The 18,422-nt window shown below is 41.4% G+C and overlaps 1 protein-coding gene across 1 annotated transcript; it reads right to left on the bottom strand.

Moving 5' to 3' along the window:
- Positions 1-1,157: 1,157 nt before the first annotated feature.
- Cnih4 (cornichon family AMPA receptor auxiliary protein 4) lies at positions 1,158-17,378 on the bottom strand. Its single transcript, XM_060364833.1, has 5 exons — positions 17,241-17,378; positions 14,140-14,208; positions 11,133-11,245; positions 5,583-5,723; positions 1,158-1,354 (listed from the first exon to the last, which is right to left on the bottom strand). The coding sequence occupies exons 1-5, from the start codon at positions 17,307-17,309 to the stop codon at positions 1,327-1,329; spliced, it is 420 nt and encodes a 139-aa protein (XP_060220816.1). The 5' UTR covers positions 17,310-17,378; the 3' UTR covers positions 1,158-1,326.
- Positions 17,379-18,422: the final 1,044 nt, after the last annotated feature.

The raw sequence follows: 18,422 nt of genomic DNA, 5'->3' as shown, positions 1-18,422 counted from the left end.
TTTTGGGGAACCACACACTTTGTTTTGCCACCAAAGATCATTATGTCATGGTGAACAGTCATGTTTCCTTAAATGTCAGTGCTTAAAATACCAACATTAAAGTGCAAACAGGACTGAGGATGATTTGCCAGATTCAAACTTCAAAGCAAGATGTGATAAACGCACACTAGTAGGTTACCCCCACACTCTCATCCAGAGCGACAGTGTAAAGAGTAGTTAGGCATTGCCATGTGCATGCAGTGGCCTGTGCTGGGTTTCCCAGTCCACAAAGTGGTGAGTGCAAAAGGAAAGGAATTGCAGTCAATTCTCCACCAAGTTCATTAACAATGACTGACTGGTTTCCTGATTCTGAGTGTCTTCTACCAAATCACGTCTCCAAATCCACTATAACAGATTAATCAAAGAGCTCAAATATAAATGGAACAGTTATGATGCAAAAATAAGGGCTGGCAAAAGCCAAAGTGATCAGAGGGAGGTGGGAATGATTACAAAGGTACACGCTTTAAAATGAAAGCTCTTGAGAAAAATCTTGATTTTAAAATGTTTCCTTTCTGTAAGCAGGAATTACACTGTACCTGGACACATGGCTTATAAGGTTTCAAATACTAAAGATAACTAAATATACTTTAAAATGTTATTTTCTATGGACTTAGCTGGAAAGTCTCCAAAGTCACTAGCCACATTAACACACAGTTGCCACAATATAGGCAAGAGGAGTAAGTAACTTTCTTCTTTTGTCCAGATTAGCTGTGTTGCTCTCTGCTCTGGCTTTTCAGACTTCAAGACAATTCAGGTCATCTACTAAGGCAGCAGTTCTCAACCTTCCTAACGCTGCAGCGCTTTATACAATTCCTCATGTTGTGGTGACCCAACCACAAAATTATTCTACTTCCTAACTGTAATTATGCTACTGTTATGACTCATAACGTAAATGTGCTGTTTCAATAGTCTTAGGCAACCCCTGTGAAAGGGTTGTTTTACCCCCAAAAAGGGGTGACAACCCACAGGTTGAGAACTACTGCCTTTATTTAGGTGTATCCTTTATTTCTTTGGCATATACGACTGGCACACATTCCTACCTCTACCAAACAGCCACAGAGGATACAAAATACCTTTATGTGTTGGGGCTGAGAAATCAGAAATCTACAAAAACTCAATTCACTTTTTTAAATACTTTATATGGTAAAAATACAGCAAAAATATTTTTTGTTCAAAGACCAAAATATATACTGCTCTGGTCACGGTTCTAAGGGTGGTTTACGTATTCTCTGGCTCCTCACTTGTGCAGTGTAGTGTGGGTTGGCTTCAACACCGGCTTCTCCAGCTTCAGTCGTTTATCAAAGCTAGAATCATACTGTGAAAGAAGAACCTGGAATTAGTAATGTTTCCTTAGGACTCCCCAAGAATCCGGTCCATTTGGACCTGCATGCCCAGATTCATCAAGAAATACTCACTGCAGTCACTTAAAACCTAACAGAAAAACGACTCAGATGAAAGCCTCTGATGTTCTCACTAAAACAATAAACAAATGGAGATGAGGGGCAGAGCAAAATCTAAAGCTAATTTGGTGCTGTCATGAAAAAAATAAATAGGGAATGGAGAGATGGCTCAGCAGCAAAAAGCACTTACTGCTCTTGCAGAGGACCTAGGTCAGATTGCTCATAAAAGCTACTTATAACTCCAGCTCCAGGGCATTCAGTGCCTCTGGCCTCCAAGGGCACATGCACTCACAAGCACATATCCACACGAATGAGCGAGCACACACGCTCATATACACACATACACACAAAATAAAAATAAATTCTTTAAAAATATGGCCAGGCACATGACTTTAACCCCAGCACTAAGGAGGCAGGGCCAGATGGATCTCTGTACATTTAAAGCCTGCCTGGGTGGTTGGGGGTTTAGCTCAGTGGTAGAGTGCTTGCCTAGCAAGTGCAAGGCCCTGAGTTCGGCCCTCAGCTCTGGGGAAAAGAAAAAATAAATAAATAAATAAAGCCTGCCTGGTCTACACAGAGAGACTCTGTATAAAATAAACAAATAAATCTTAAAATAAATAATAGCTATACCCAGGCCAAACAACCCCCCAACACACAAAAACAACAACAAACCCTATTAATTCCCTATCCAGGTCTCTGCCTTATGCAGAATCCTACCATTTTGCTTATTAATCCAGTAATTCTTACTCATGATTAGCCTCTGAAGCACTTCCTTTAGGTAGCTGACCATTAGCCCAGTGCAGTTGTGAGGTCTCCTTCCACAGCCTATCATGCTGCTGGCTTGCAAACTGGTCTTGATCTGTGAGCTGTGAGGACAGCAAGCCCAAAGCGCCTCCTCCTTCATTCTATGTACTACCCCAGACTGCAACTTCCAAGCTGAACACTTCCACTGTTCTATGCTCCAACTCATCACTTGAGGTGACATCAAGACAGGAAATAATCAAGAAATCACCTCAGTTAAACAATGAAATATATATAGAGAGAGACTTGAGTGATGGCTCAGTTGTTGTGAATATAAACACGTTTTTGTTTTGATCCCAGGTGTAGGATATGGAACTGATTCAGATTGTCCACAGCAGCAAAGTATTTGCCTCATGTGAGCTCTGAGAGGGGCTTTTTCACTGCTAAAAGATAGTTTAATTCTAAGGATTCTGAGAAGAAATAAAGGCTAGAGCGCAAAGGGTGTTGGGGTGCACAAGGACTAAGAGAAAGAAGAAGACTGCTGGTGTCCACTCCTGCTGCTCCTGGCTGCTGTCTGATGCAGATGGATGAGAAGAAGGTGGAGGAACACGATGACCCTAACCAGCAGGAAGTAGCGAAAGAGAACTCTGGCTCCTGTCTCCATTAACCTTCTTTCTCTCCTACCTGGTATTGGGGTATTAGGAGGGACTGGGGTGGAGAAAGGAGAAAGAGGATTAAGAAACCAACACTCAGGATTAAGTAACTCAATACTCAGTGGTTAAGAGCACTGGCCCGTCTTCCAGAGCACTTGAGTTCAATTCCCAGCACCCACATGACAGCTCACAACTGTCTGTAACTCCAGCTCCAGGGGACCCAACACCCTTCCACAGACACACAAACAGGCAAAACTTCAGTGCATATAAAAAACAAAAATTATTTTAAAATATATGGAATATAGCTGAGCTTGGTGGCACATGCCTGTAATCCCAGCACTCTGGGAGGCAGAGGCAGGCGGGTCTCTGTGAATTTGAATCTAGCCTAGTCCACAAAGAGAGTACAAGACAACCAAAATACATAGAGAAACCCTGTATTGAAAAAAAAAAAGAAAAGAAAGAAAGGAAGGAAGGTGGGGGGAGAGAGAGAGAGAGAGAGAGAGAGAGAGAGAGAGAGAGAGAGAGAAAGAAAGAAAGAAAGAAAGAAAGATAGATAGTCAGGCATGGTGGCACACACTTTAATCCCAGCACTTGGGAGGCTGAGGCAGGCAGGTCTCTATGAGTTTGAGGCCAGCCTGAGAGTGAGTTACAGGATAGGGATAGCCAGGACTACAAAAATAACTATAATCCTTTCCTTTGATGTGCAGGGATTAACCTTGTTCTTGATCAACCTTGATTAACAGACCACAATGACTACAATGCTCAGAAATAACCTCAGTGTCACTCAGTTACTAACAGAATAAACAGGCATATTAAGCATACTCAATGTAGATTAAAGGTGGCCACTGATATCTTAGATGTTTGAGTTACCACAGGTGATAAACTTCACTTTACAGGCATTTAGTTCATGCTTCCACCTCATTAGGTAGGTATGAGTAAGAACCATTTTCAGAAGAAAACCTGAGGCACACAGATCCATTTGGCAAGCATCTTGGCCTGTAAGCCAAAGGCATGGGCTCTACCATTCTCTAAACATGGGAACATTATGCCTTCTATGTGAAAGGTACTATAGCAGGTGTGAGAGAATCATATAAAATAGCTGAAATAAAAGCTGATAATTTGATAATAACTTTTTAAACAAAAGCATCCATCCCAACCCTCTCAACTATGGATGACATTCAGGGGTAAGGTAACAACAATATGGCCAAAAATGACAAGCTGACAAAGGAAAAGATAGAAAAGGAGGCTATGCCCCACAGGGGCACAGCAGCCCAGAAAAAAGTTACACAGGCTGCCCTTTACAAAGTTGTAAAGAACCATAACTTAAACCTGCCCCTAAATCACTACTCCCACATTTTTGTTTTCTTGTTTTTAAGGTAGGTTCTTGCTGTAACTTGGAAAACATGGAACTTACTAAGTAGTCCTGGATGGCCTTGATTTTGTGATCCTCCTGCCTCAGCCTCTCAAGTGCTGGGTTTACAAATGTACACCACTATTCCTGGCTAAAATAATGGTTTTTAAAAACCAGTATCTTGGGGCTGGAGGCATGGCTCAGTGCCTGGGTGTACTTCTTGCTCTTAAAGAGAACCCAGTTTCAGGTCCCAGCAGTTCATGACTGTAACTCAAGTTCTAGGGGACCTGAAGCCTTCTTCTGGGCTCCAGAAGCACCAGGCACAAATGTGGGTACATAAGCACAAACACCATACCCAAAAATACAAAACTGAAAACCAAAACCAAACCATTATCTTTCCACAGGTTCACACCTATAATCCCAGCACTAGGGAGACTTAGGCAAGAAGACTGCTACAAGTTCCAGGCCTGACTGGACAATATAGCAAGATCTGGTCTAAACAAAACAAAACAAACAAAAACCCACGCAAACAAACAAACAAAACTACTTTTAAAAAACCAGTTTTACTCATGAGTCTGTCTGCATTTGTATCTGGTGAGAAGAGAGTGTCGGACTCCCTGTAACTAGATCTGGAGATGGATGTGTGGGTGCTAGAACTTGAACCTGGGCCCCTTTCTCTTCTTCCTTCCTTTTCTTTTATTTGACAGGATCTTACCATGTTGTCCTGGCTGATCTGGACTCAGTATGTAGACCAACTCAGAGACCAACTCAAAGTAGGCCTTTGCCTCCTGACAGCTGAGATTAAAAGCATGTACCACTATGCCTGGCAGAACAAAAGTTTCTAATCATTATAGAAAAAATATATTATATATATTTATTATATAATAATATATTATTATATTATAATACATTATAGAGCATATTGTATATTATATATTTGTATAATATATATATTATATTACATGTTATATTAGATGTATAAGAATATCATATATGATGTCTAATACATTATTAATATAGAATATAAATTAATAGATAATATAGTATATAAATATAATATAACTATATTATAAATATATAAAATATTACATATATTTTTTCCTTTTTGGCTTTTTGAAACAAAATAGTAAAACCTCTCAGGTGGATTATGAATAGCAATGGTAGTTTTAAGAACATTAATAGTCTCAACAGCTAAGGAGTAACTTAGGTAGTATAGAAAACTCTACTAGAGGTTAGATAAACACTAATTTAATGACATAAAAATATACCAGCCATAATAAATTCACATAATTCCTGAAGTTTTACAATGTTAACACAAAATTGTACCATACAGTAATACCTCATGGACTAAAAGCAAGCATGGCATCCAGTGTGCTGTGAAGAGGACTCTAAACTCACCTGTAGAGATACATGAAGAAACAGAGCAAATAGAAACCAAGCTTGATCATGGCTTCTTTCATGTGTGACTTTAGCTGTCCCCGATTGTGTATTTCTGTTGGATCAAACACTCCCATGTTACCACTTGGCACCATAATGAACCTGATAAAAGACAGGCATTAGAAGGAAATCAGATCTCAGCATGAATACTGACAGTCTCAAGACAGTAATCAACCTGAAAATGTGAGCCAGCCATTGCATCCAAGCAGCAGGATGACGTCTACCATCTGGTTTCCCTTTGGAAGCTACTGCTGACTTTTCATTTAATTTTCTACCCATGGAAACAAATAGAGTGGTAATACCTACTAAATACTGAGAACCTTTTATACATCTTCTGTTTCTCTTTAGCTCTTTCTCATTAGATACAAGTTAAAGGAGATTCCAAAACCAAACTAATGTTATAAAATTCTCAGAAACTTCTAAGGATGTTTTTGTGTATGTTTGTGTGTGTGGTGTACATGTATGTATGCTTATGTGTGTGTGTGCGCATGTGGAGGCCAAAGGCTGGCATCAGTGCTTCCTTCAGTTGCTTTCCACCTTATACACTGAAGCAGGGTTTCTCACCTGAACCAAGAACTCCTTAACTCTGCTAATTTACATAGCCAGCGTGCTCCATGGATAACCTGCCTCCACCTAAGTCAGACTACAGGCCCAAGCCATCTTGGCCACCTAGGATTATGTGGGTGCCAGGTTCTGGACTCCAGTCATCATGCTTGTACTTTGCCCACTGAGTCACTTCCCTAGCCACCCTTTTTGTGAGACATGGTCCCACTCTGTCACTCAAGCTGGCCTCTAACTCACTACAGTCTAGTCTAGCTTTGAACTTGAGCATCATCCTTTCCCAGCTTCCTGAGTGCTGATATTCCAGGCCTCTATCACCTCACCTAGCTCTCAGTAACCTATTTATATGACCCAAGAAGGGAAACTACAAGATAATCAATGGCTACATGCCTGGGCTTCACCATCCAGATGGTGCCAGATGTGAAACATGCATGTCTGTCTGTATGTCCAGGCTCCCTGATTTCCTCACTCTCGCCACATACCGTTTCTCAATACCATTTCTGTGAATTGTGAAAGTGTCTCTGAGCTTCACAGGTTTTAAACTCTTTCTTATCCTACTGTACCTGAACAGAGGGTGTTATTACTTGAATGTCCAAATAATACCCCCAAACAGTCTCAAAAGGACTGACAATTCAAAATCTGTTACCTAAGTTCCTTGGTGATCCTTAAAACTTTCTCCTCCCCAACCCCCCTTCCCCAAACCCGCCCTTGAGACAGGGTTTCTCTGCATAGCCTTGGCTGTCCTGGGCTTGCTTTGCAGACCAAGCTGGCCTTGAAAACACAGATCCACCTGCCCCTGCCTCCTGAGTGCTCAGATTAAAAGCGTGTGGCATTACACTCAACTAAAACTTTCTTCTCATCTGGCTCTTCCCCTCACCAGGGTTTCTCTGTGTAGCCTTGGCTGTCCTGGACTATGTAGACCAAGCTGTCCTTGAACTCAAGAGATCCACCTGCCTCTGCCTCTCTGAGCACTGCCACCACACCCAGTATCCTTCCCCAGCTCGTCTCATCTTTCACAGCTTGCCCACTGAAGTCCTGCCATTTGTTCTTTCTACTACCCCTTGTAAGCTGATTCTTTTTCATTCCCACTAATACAACTCTGTTCCAAAAATATAATCTCTTCTCCATTCTCTGAACCGAATTCTTAATATACTGACCCTTCTCTGTTAAACACATCCTGCTTATGACAAAATCTCTGCAAAGCATAATCTTGCTGTTTAAAAACATAAAATGTGGGCTGGAGATGTGACTCAGGGGAGCAACTTTTCCCAAGCATGCACAAACCCCGAGTTCAGCCTTTAATCCTAGATGGAAAAAAAAAAACAATCAAGTACTGATACAAGCTGCAAATAAAACCTGCTGTGCTTAGAGGCCAGTCAAAAAAGACCATGCATGCACTTATCTTTATGATGTCTTTCTGGAATCTGTAATGTAGAGGTCAAAGTAGCTAGGGCTGTGGCAGTAATTCAGTTAGCAGAGTGCTTGCCTCGAAAGCACAAAGCACTGAGTTTGGCCCCAGCACTGCATAGAGTGAGCACGCCAGTGTATGCCTACTGGCTCAGTACTTAAGGGAGAGAAGTGAGAGAAATCCAAGGACCCCTCATCTACTGTGCTGGCTAGTTTTATATCAACTTGATTGTCTTAGGTAGGGTTGCTATTGTCTTACACTTCCGTATCATGGTTAATCGATGAAGGAAGTCAGGAAAGCAACTCGAGCCAAGCAGGAACCTGGAGGCAGCAGCTGCTACAGAGGCCACTAAGCACTGCTTACCCAGCTCCTCATGGCTTGCTCAGCCTGCTTTCTTATAGAACCCAGGACCACCATTCCAGGGTTGTACCCACCCAAATGGGCTGGGTCCTCCCCATCAATCACTAATTAAAATTACCTATAGGCTTGCCTGTCCACACAGCCTGATCTCATGAAGGTATTTTCTCAATTGAGGTTCCATCCTATCAGATGACTTTGACTTATGACAAATTGACATAAAACTAGATGGTACACTCATACAAGACAGAGTCATTCTGGAAGAAGGAACCTCAAGGAAAAAAATGATCCCACTTGACTGCCTGTGGTAAATTTTCTTGACTAATGATTGATGTGGGAGAGTGGTTCAGGGAGAGCAAGCCAGTGAACAGTACTCCTCCATGACCTATGTATCAATTCCTATCTCAGCTGTGGAAAAGCTGGTCAGTCTTTGCACTTTTCTATAGCACAATATACACTTGGCATAAAGTCTTTTATGTTTTTTTTTTCCAGCTTTCTTATTGCTCTCTCATAAGAATCCAACATCCTAATCTGAGCCTTATCCTGGGAACATAGATTCCTTACAGCTGGTTAGGGCCCAGTCCTCGGAAGACTTTGGTTTTTGAGACAGAATCTTGCTGTGTAGCCCAGGCTGGCTTTAAATTTTAAATTCTTCTGTTTCAGTTTCAATTTCCCAAGTCAATACAAATGTGTTCTGCCAGGCCTAGCTCCAATGCTTTATGCTTTTCCATGCCCCCCCTTTTTTAAAGATTTATTTATTTATTATTTATATAACATTCTGCCTGCATGTGTGCCTGTGCATTGGAAGAGGGCACCATATTTCACTATAGATGGTTATTATGAGCCACCATGTGGTTGCTGGGAATTGAACTCAGGAACTTTGGAAGAACAGCTCATGTTCTTAACCCCATAGCCATCTCTCCAGCCACCCTTTTTTCCTACTTTATTATTTAATGTTTGTGTTCAAGCACAAGTATAGGTGTCAAGGGATGAAGGAGAGGACACATGCTTCTGTCATTAAGAAACATGAGGAGATCAGAGGAGCAAACATGAGGTCAAAGAACAACTTGCAGGAATCAGTTCTGTCTTACTATGTGGGTTTCAGAGAGCAAACTTAGGCTGTTGAGCTTGGCAGCCAACACCTTACCCACAGAGCATCTCACTAGCACTCCTTAACCTGTTTTGTTTTGTTTCAGATGGGGGTCTCACTGGGTCCCTCTGGTTGTCCTACAACTCTTTATATAGACCAGGCTGATTTCAAACTCACATATTTGCCTGCCTCTGCATCCCAAGTACTGGGATTAAAGATGTTTGTCACCACACGAGTCATTGTTATAACATCAGACTTAATCATCAGCCAATAATTCTAGGGAATTCTTTTTATGTTAAATGGCTCAGTGGTTAAGAGCAATGGCTCATTACCTACTCTTACATAGAACCCAGGTTTGGTTCCCAACACCACATGGTAGCTCCAAACAATCTGTAACTCTAGTTCCAGGGGATTGAACACATATATGCACACATAAGTAAATAAATATTATTCTATAATTCTTCACTAGATAATAAACTATTACAGCTTGACTATGAATGTTTCCCCTGGACTATTTGTAAACAAATTTTCTGTGATGATGACAACGATAATTTGGTTTTAATTTTTTTAGAAAACAGGGCTTCTTTGGGTAACCCTGGATATTCTGAAACTTGGTCTGTATGCTACCCTTGAACTCAGATATCAGCCTGCCTAGGCCTCCTGAGTACTGGGATTAAAGGCTCTCCCATCCCACCCCCATACCTGCCCAGCTAGGGATGGCTAACTTTGATCCTCAGTGCAGATGATAAAGAAAGACCGCATTAGTAAAGCACACCTCTGAGCGTGTCTGTGGAGTTCCCCAGAGCAATTAGATCATGAGAGCTGTGCTCAATCAATGGATTAATCCCTCCATGGATTCAAATATGATGCTATTATTGGAAAGTGGTAAAAGGCAGCAGGTGGGGCCTAAATAGAAATATGTCACTGGGTACATGTGCTAGGGGCTGTCTCTTGCCCTAGTTCTTTTCTACTCTCCTTCTTCTCTGCTTCCAGCTGCCATGGAGTAAAGAAGCACCTCCTGGTCAAGCAACCATGAACTGAACGTTCTGACATGCTCAGCTAAAATAATTCTTCCTTCTTTTAAGCTGTTTCTCATTTTGATCATAGCAATGAGAAAAGTGACTAACATACTTTCTAAATTAAAAAAACAATCTAATTCTTATTTGTTTGTACACGCACTTGTCTGTCTGTGTAGAATATAGGATGCTGTGCAGGGATTCAGGATGAGAGCTGGATCTAAACTCCCACTCATTACTGTGCAGTAAGTGCTCCTGACCACTGAACCATCTAGCTCCCTATGTCCTAATTTTTTTAACTAAATTTTTATTTTTTATATTACAGTTTATTCACTTTGTATCCCAGCTGCAGCTCCCTCCCTCCTCCCCTCCCAATCCCACTCTTCATCCCTCACCTCCTCCCATGCCCCTAATTTTGTTTTAAATAAAAAATTTAGTGTTATTTAATCTGCACTACAAAAACAAAAAGCTCAAAATAAACAAAACAAATCCCAAACCCAAATACCTACTTTGCAGGCAGTAAAAATGCAATTTTCTTTGACATATTTCCAGTATTATAGATACAAATAAAGGCCTTATTGTCTCAAGCCTTTGACTATCCTCAGAAGAAAATGATATTCAGGGCATTAAGACATTTCACAAGTCTTTAGGCATCACAAGTAAACATTAGCTAACTCTTATGCACGTGAGTTTTGTGCTTTATCCAAGACTGAGTGGCCAATGATACCCTTGGGGAAGGAGACCCACAAACTACTATCTGACCGATACGCCAAAGTGAACAATAATTTATTCTGATTTCATAAAATATTTTGTTGTTCTTTATTTTAATCACTGGGACATTTTGGGGGGGGACAACCTGCTGTTAATTGTTTTCTTTTATCTACGGTTTCATGTAGCTTAGGATGTCCTAAAATTCACTAAATGGCCAAGGACTTAAACTCCTGATCCTCCATCCTAACTCCACCTCTCAAACACTGGGATTACTACCAAGTGCTGGGATTATAAACATTTTCCACCACGTCCAGATGTTAATGTTTTTAAGAACGACTTACTGTATAAAATAGTAGTTACACGCTTACCTATATATATTCCAAGTGGCGACAGGTAAGTTGAGAAGAAAGAGGAACCAGTGCAACGAAATAAGCATTAACACAGTGACAATGGTGTGGCCAATCAGCTCTGGTATTACCCACTGCAAGCCAAGAACAAAGCATTACACCTCTGTGATCCATCTTTCCTGCCTGAACATGACACCTAAGCCAAATCAAGAGTTTTTATTTTTAGACTCAGAAACCCTAGGCACAACTATATCTTCTTAACCTACGCAAGTATATCAGGTAACAGCTCAAAATTAAAGCAATTAAATTTCAGTTCTATTTTACCCTAAATAAACGCTTAGACTCTTTCACTAAGCAGGTCTGAATTACTAGGGTAAAAGCAGAATATTACTTACTTTCTATTCAGTTTCTATGCCAGTATGCTAAAGCCTCCTGCTCTAAATTAGCATGGCTCATATCCATAGAAATGTCTTTTCAGTTAGACTGTCAATATTAAAATAACAATCTCCCCCCCCCAAAAAAATTTCCCCATCTCCAGAATCCTGAGGAAGCAAATGCTGTGCAGAAAGATAAAATTAAAATAAATGGCCAGGTATAATAAGTGCCAGCAATCCCAGCACTACAAAGGCAAGGGTATCACTGCAAGTTCAAAACCAGCCAGGACAACCTAATGAAACTCCGCCTCAAAACAACAAAACAAGAATAGAAATTCTAGCAGGGCCTGGTGGTGTACACCTTTAATCCTAGCACTTGGAGCCAGAGGCAGGCAGATCTTTATGAGTTCAGAGGCCAGCCTGGTCTATAAAATGAATCCAGGACAGCTAGGCTATTACACAAAGAAACCCTGTCTCAACTCCCCCCCCCCACACACACACACACAAAAAAACAACAACAAAGAACAGAAATTTCAAAATAGGGGACTGGAGAGATGGTTCAGTGGTTGAGGGCACTTGCTGTTCATAGAGGACCTGAGTTTGCTTCCCAGCATCCTATGGGGTGGTCCATAACTGCCTGTAACTCTTGAGGCCTCTTCTGGCCTCCTCAGGCATCTTCACTATGTGTCATCAACTCACAAACACATAAATAAAACATAAAAATAAATATTTTTTTAAAAGATTAAAAAGTAGGACTAGAGAAGTGGTTCAGTGATTAAGAGTGTGCACAGTTCTGGCAGAGGACCCAACTTCAGTTCCCAGTACCCACATCAGGTAAGTAAAATCTTCTAGAATTCAAACTGCAGTGGAAACTGACATCCCCAGCCTCAGCAGGCACCTGTACTCACTTGCACATACACATGCGCATGAACTTAACTAAAAGTAAAACAAAAGGGTATTAACTTGAATAGCAATGGACAGTAGAAGATTACTAAGCAATTTCTTTCAAAGTCAGAAAGAAAACATACTTGTCAGGCTATAATTCTGTACTCAGATAGAATCAAGGATACAGGTAAGATATGTTCAAGCATAGATATTTCCAAACTCTAATTCCTGCATGTTGCGATGTCCACCAAGAAGTTATTCTGCCAAAATGAAGTAGCAGCAAAGAAGGAAGACACAAGACTCAAGAATCAGGGGATACACTACAGAATGAGAACTATGAAACATGTTCAGAACAGCCAGCCAACCAGAAGACAGCATGAGGATGTGGGTCTGAGAAAGAAATTGGCCATGGAGGAAAAAATAAAAAAAATGACACATCCTTAGAACCTTTTGCTAATTAATTTTCAGGAGAGACAGTGGAAAGGATCTTGCTATGAAGCCCAGGCTGGCCTCAAAATCATGGCAAAACTCATGCCTCAGCCTCCTAAATACTGGAATGACAGGCACTCACTACCATGTCCAGCATTTTATCATATAGAAAACAGTACTGAAGGGCTTATGGTAAAAGGTAAACAGAAAACTACAGAAATAAAAGAAATATTTGATAGCCGCCCCTTTTCTTTCTCTTTTCTTCCTCTCTCTCTCTCTCTCTCTCTCTCTCTTTCATTTGTTTTCAAGACAGGGTTTCTCTATGTAGCCCTGGCTGTCCTGGAACTCTCTCTGTAGACATGGCTGGCCTCAAACACTGAGATCCTGTCTCTGCCGCCTCAGCACTAGGATTAAAGGCCTGGAATTAAATCACTACTGCCTGGCTGAAATAGTGACAATTATTAACACAAGGAAAGTACTGATACAGGGGTCGGGGAAGAAGGGGTTCAAAGAAAATGTTACTACTGTCTACTCTGAGAATCAGCAATGAAGACTTACATTTTTGTAAAGGTAGATTGTAATGATACAAATACTAGAACATCAACTTACTCTGAAAAGAAAAAAAGAAACTACCACAAGCTGGATATGGCAAGATGAGGAAGCAGGTGTTTTCAGTGAGGGAATACCTAACAACCAACTCCTCTGAACCTCTTGCTTTTTTGTTGTTCTTTTTTTTTTCCCCAATAGACTGAAGATGTGATGTCACACGGGAACTGTTTTTCAAGTCATGCAAAATGTGCCCGTCAATATATTTTTCCATTAACTTTTATCCAGAAAGCTTCTTTGTCTGCTCCTCTCATAAACTGAGTCAGGGACAAATGGTTTCCTGTATCTGTATTATACTACCCAACTTAGAGGAGTTATGTCAATATAAAGTTCTTATTATACTAAATACAAAATGGCCTTAAAACAAATTAACAAGGCCACTTTTTTCCACAAACCACACAAGGAACGTCTTCTTTCATTCAACAAAAAACAGTCTGAAAATTTTTCCATGAGTGGGAGGTGGCAGTATGGGCACCGAAAACAAGAACAATAAGCCTCATACAGACAAGACCAGGAACATGCACAGTGAAGAAACAAAATTTAAAGTCATATCTAGCACAACTTCATGATCTAAAATGCTGTAAAACATAGCAGTTCAATCTACAGCATTACAATGAATACACAGAATGAATACACAAAATGTATATACAAAATAAAAATGCAAATGTTGATTATCTATAGTAAAACTTAATAAGAATTGGCTGCCACCAAAAATGAGCAAAGAAATGTCTTACCTTGTTTAATTTTGAGCAACATGATCTAGCATTAATGTAATCACATTCTAAATCAGACAATGTAATGATCTGGTGAGCAAGATAAGGAATTATATACATAAAACTTCTGTGCACATGCATGCGTCAGACGGTGATGCTGCCCAGCTCCTTCTATTTCTCTCCACCTTATTTTCTGAGACAGGGCCTCTAACTAAACCTGACACTTGCTGTTTGACTACAAGCCAACAAGCCCCGGAATCCTCTGTCCACTCTCTGCCCAGTGCTAGGGATCAAAACCAAGTTCTCACACTTGTCAAGCAGGCACTTTGCCCCAGTGAGCCCCTCAAGTCTCAGCTATTATCCTTCCTGTTTAACAACAAAGTATTATTTATGTTTCAAAAAACAATTCCAGCACTAAGGAGATAAGTGGATTAGAAGTTCAGGGCCTCCTGAGCTACACAGTAAATTTTAAATTTCAAGGCTAGGACAGAATATATGAAACACTGTCTCAAAAAGAAAAAGGTAAAATTTAGTAAAAATGTAAAATGTTCTCACCCAAGTATCTCCTATCTCAACCACCTTCCCCACAAATTCATAATCAGTTGATACCAGCACCACAATTAACACTAAAATTCAAATTAAGAATTGGTTTATCTTCCAATCTTCCTATTTTCAATCTACTCTGCAGAACCTTCTTCCTAATAAACTACTGTATTTGAGCTTTTAAACTGACTGAATTGTATGTACTTATCATATATAACAATATATACATTATAAACCTCTGTACAGATGTAGCCCATGGCAGCTCAGTGTCCAAGTGGGTCCCTAATAAGGGGAACAGGGACTGTCTCTGACATGAACTCAGTGGCTGGCTCTTTGATCACCTCCCCCTGACAGGGAAGCAGCCTTACCAGGCCAGAAGAAGAAAATGCAGCCAGTCCTGACATGACCTGATAGGCTAGGGTCAGAGGGAAGGGGAGGAGGACCTCCCCTATCAGTGGACTTGGGAAGGGATATGGGAGGAGATGAAGGAGGGAGTGTGGGATTGGGAGGGGATGAGGGAGGGGCAACAGCTGGGATACAAAGTGAATAAACTGTAATATATAAAGAAATTATATATATATATTCACACACACACACACACACACACACACACACACACACATTGTAGAATGATAAAACCTAGCCAAGCAAGATGCACTACCTCACATGGTTACCTTCTGGTAAAAACAGGCTACCCTCACAGTCTTAGCATTTTTCACAAATGGAATACATTAGTACTGTAGTCACAGATGAATGCATTTCCCCTACTCTCTTGGTAAAGCTCCTTATCTATTCTATGGAGGTACTCTACCACTGAGCCACACTCCAGAACAACAAAGAATCACTTGAACTTGTTTCTAACAGAAATTGTGTATCTTTTACCTAAAACCACTTTATCTCAAAAGTTTGAAGTGATTCACTACTGCTTGCAGGATAAAACAAACAAACAAACAACAAAAAAAAATCCTCCTTGATTTAATTCTTCCTTCCCAACCTGCTCCCTTGCTACAGTCTAAAGTAACCATGTACTTCTGATGATCTTTAACCATCACCCAGAAATGAACATGCCTGCCCCTGCACCTTGTTCTTGCCAGGAACTGCAAATATCTGTCTCCTTTTCCCCTTCAGGTTTCTTCACTACTCGAATTCCAAACACTGCTAAGTCTACATAAAATCTATTCTGACCACTTTCGTAGTAATAAAGCTATTACTCCAACTACCCTACAAAACAGTACTATATGATGAATATTCACCAAAATGCACCCTGAATTTTGTTTAACCACTATTAAACATTCCAGTTAACATGTACATATAGACATGATCTGATATAGACCAAGACTGTTTTAATGATCAAATCTACTTTTCCAAACTATTATAATAATAATAATAATAATAATAATAATAATAATAAACTGTTGCATTTCTGTCAAACAACTCTGGTGCCTTATACACAAGCTAAACACAGGTCATCAGGACTTAAGCAAGAGACGTTGCCCTTTCAGTCAGTTCCTCAAAGCTAATAAAACATAGGGCTCTTTTCATTTGAAATCATTAAAGCAAGCACTGCTGTTAGATAATTCCAACAGGGCAGGCACTGCTGGGTGTTTAACCTAAGTTCTCCGGGTGTGTATCTAGGAAATAAACATTTACATTCCTAAAGAAAATCGAAGCAGGCAAGATACAGTGCTGGGCAAAGATTCCTAATTCCAAATTTTGTATTTTCCTATTTCAAAAAGAAAAACCCCAAACAAACCGTCAGTTCACAACAAAGTGGAGAATACACTGTGCAGCTATCCCAAAGTTGCACAGTGCCAAACAAAGTCAAAGTCTATCAGAAAAGAGGATGTGATTCTGAAGGAAAGGGTTAACATTCGAAGGTCCTAATGCACTTTTCTAGTCATATTTAATTACTTAAAACTGGACTGTGCTACAACAAAGACTATGACAAACGACGGGAAGCGCTGTAGCCACACAAATACTACAGTGCTGAACACCATTTATTGGTCTGGAAGAAAACTGTCTGAAGCCTGTAACAGAAACAATTGTACAGAAAATATTGAATTTTCAGACAGACAAGATTTTTAAAGTTTAGAAACTGGCCTCTAAGTCACATGCACTTATTGAATTTACAGATCTTCCACCTCCGAAGGCAAAAACACCTTGCGGATGCTTTCTGCAGTAACTCCTTTCAAAAACTCTCTGAAGAATTTGCACGTGCAGGAAGCGCATCGCCGGTTCTCGGAATGAGTCATGTCCTGGGTGTGGGGAGTCCCCAGAAGCGCAGACACCCGCGAGGACAAAGGGGTAAGGGTGCAGCCGGGGACCAGGGAAGGCAGCAAAGCCAACCTCTCGGGACCGCTTCGCTCTCCCGGAGGCACAGGCGGAGAGGAGGCAGGGGGAAGCCGGCTCAGGCCGGCCAGAGGCGCAGCGCGGCTCCTCCGCTCGCGACCCGGGCCCGCGACGCCGACCCCTCACCCCACACCTGCCAGCGCCTGCCGGGCCCACCCACCCTCCGCCCATTGCCCCAGCGGCGGGCCTGGGAATGAGCGGCGGCCGCGGCCCCTCTCAAGCAAGGATACGAAGTAGACGGAGAGGAAAATGAGCGCGCAACAGTCGAGGAGAGAGAAGAGGAACACCACCGACTCCATCCTCCGCCGCCGCTCCTCCCGTCAAACCAGCTCCGGGCCGCGCCGCCGGGACAGGCGGCATGCCGGGAGTTGTGGTCCAGGAGAGCCACCGGTCCGACGCGATGCATGATGGGAAATGCAGTTCGCTAATGCCCAGAGAGCATGGTTAGCTGCGGGCCTCACCCTTACTGAATATTGACTATAAGGAATTAACGTGTATGAAATTTTCTGTTTTTCTTTTTCTTTCTATCCATCCTTCCTTGTTTACCACTGTTGATTTGGGAGTGGAGGGAATATGCTCTGTGTGTGTTAGGATCTCACTTTGTAGCCCAGGCTGGCCTCCAACTTGTGTCTCCCCAGTGTTGGGATTACAGTCTCCACACGTGGCTGCTTCGGTGTCTGCTCTCTACACACTTGCATTCTATAAGCTTTTCTTCTCAAATACAAACCCCAGCCATGCATACCACTCTTGGCTTCAAGACTGAGGCCTGCCCTAAAGTTCCTAACCAATTTCTCCAGAGCTTGCCGAGTCTCGATGACGACAAGCATTCTGAATTTTAAGATTTTTACAGAATCCGATGTTGACTCAGACGTCCATTCTTTAGCAAACAGTATTGAGATGTATTCCAGGAGATGTACACTTCAGGCGCAGAAATGAACACATTCGTGCTCTGGTGGGTAATAAGCCTTTGGAAGCCAGTTAAACAGTGCTCCATTCACTCACCCATTTATTTAGCCTGTATTCTCCGAGCAGCTGTTGTATGTGAGGCTCTGTTCTAGGCCCTCAAGATACAAGTGAACGGAGAGTATGCACAAGCCTCTACCTTGCATAAGAAGTGTGCGTTGTTTTTTTTTTTTGGGGGGGGGGAGGGGTATCAAAATAAACCTTATCAATGAAAAGCAGTTCTACTTTGGACGGTGTGAGGAAACGTGCCAACACCAGCAGAGACCAGGCTGAGGAACTGGCACAGCAATGAAAAAAATAGTGTGGTAAGATTTGCAAGGGACCAGATAGGCTCAGGACAGTAGAAGCATGATGTGTTTAGGAAGTAGGAAAAAAAAAAAATCGGAGTTTTAAGAAGTCAAAGCCATGCAGGTTAAGGTCACATGGGCCTTGGAAACTTTTGGCGATAG

The sequence above is a fragment of the Meriones unguiculatus genome, chromosome 11 (genome assembly GCF_030254825.1).
Source record: "Meriones unguiculatus strain TT.TT164.6M chromosome 11, Bangor_MerUng_6.1, whole genome shotgun sequence".
Classification (NCBI taxonomy): Eukaryota; Metazoa; Chordata; class Mammalia; order Rodentia; family Muridae; genus Meriones; species Meriones unguiculatus.
Note: the sequence above shows the minus strand (reverse complement) of the source record. Positions and strands in the feature narration are given on the sequence as shown.

Excerpts from the sequence above, each read along its gene's own strand:
- Cnih4 (XM_060364833.1), bottom strand. The coding sequence starts at position 17,309 with ATGGAGTCGGTGGTGTTCCTCTTCTCTCTCCTCGACTGTTGCGCGCTC. Across the intron at positions 5,724-11,132 it reads GCCACTTGGAATATATATAG|GTTCATTATGGTGCCAAGTG; the intron begins GTAAGCGTGTAA and ends GTCTTTTATCAG. Across the intron at positions 1,355-5,582 it reads TTCTTCATGTATCTCTACAG|TATGATTCTAGCTTTGATAA; the intron begins GTGAGTTTAGAG and ends CTTCTTTCACAG.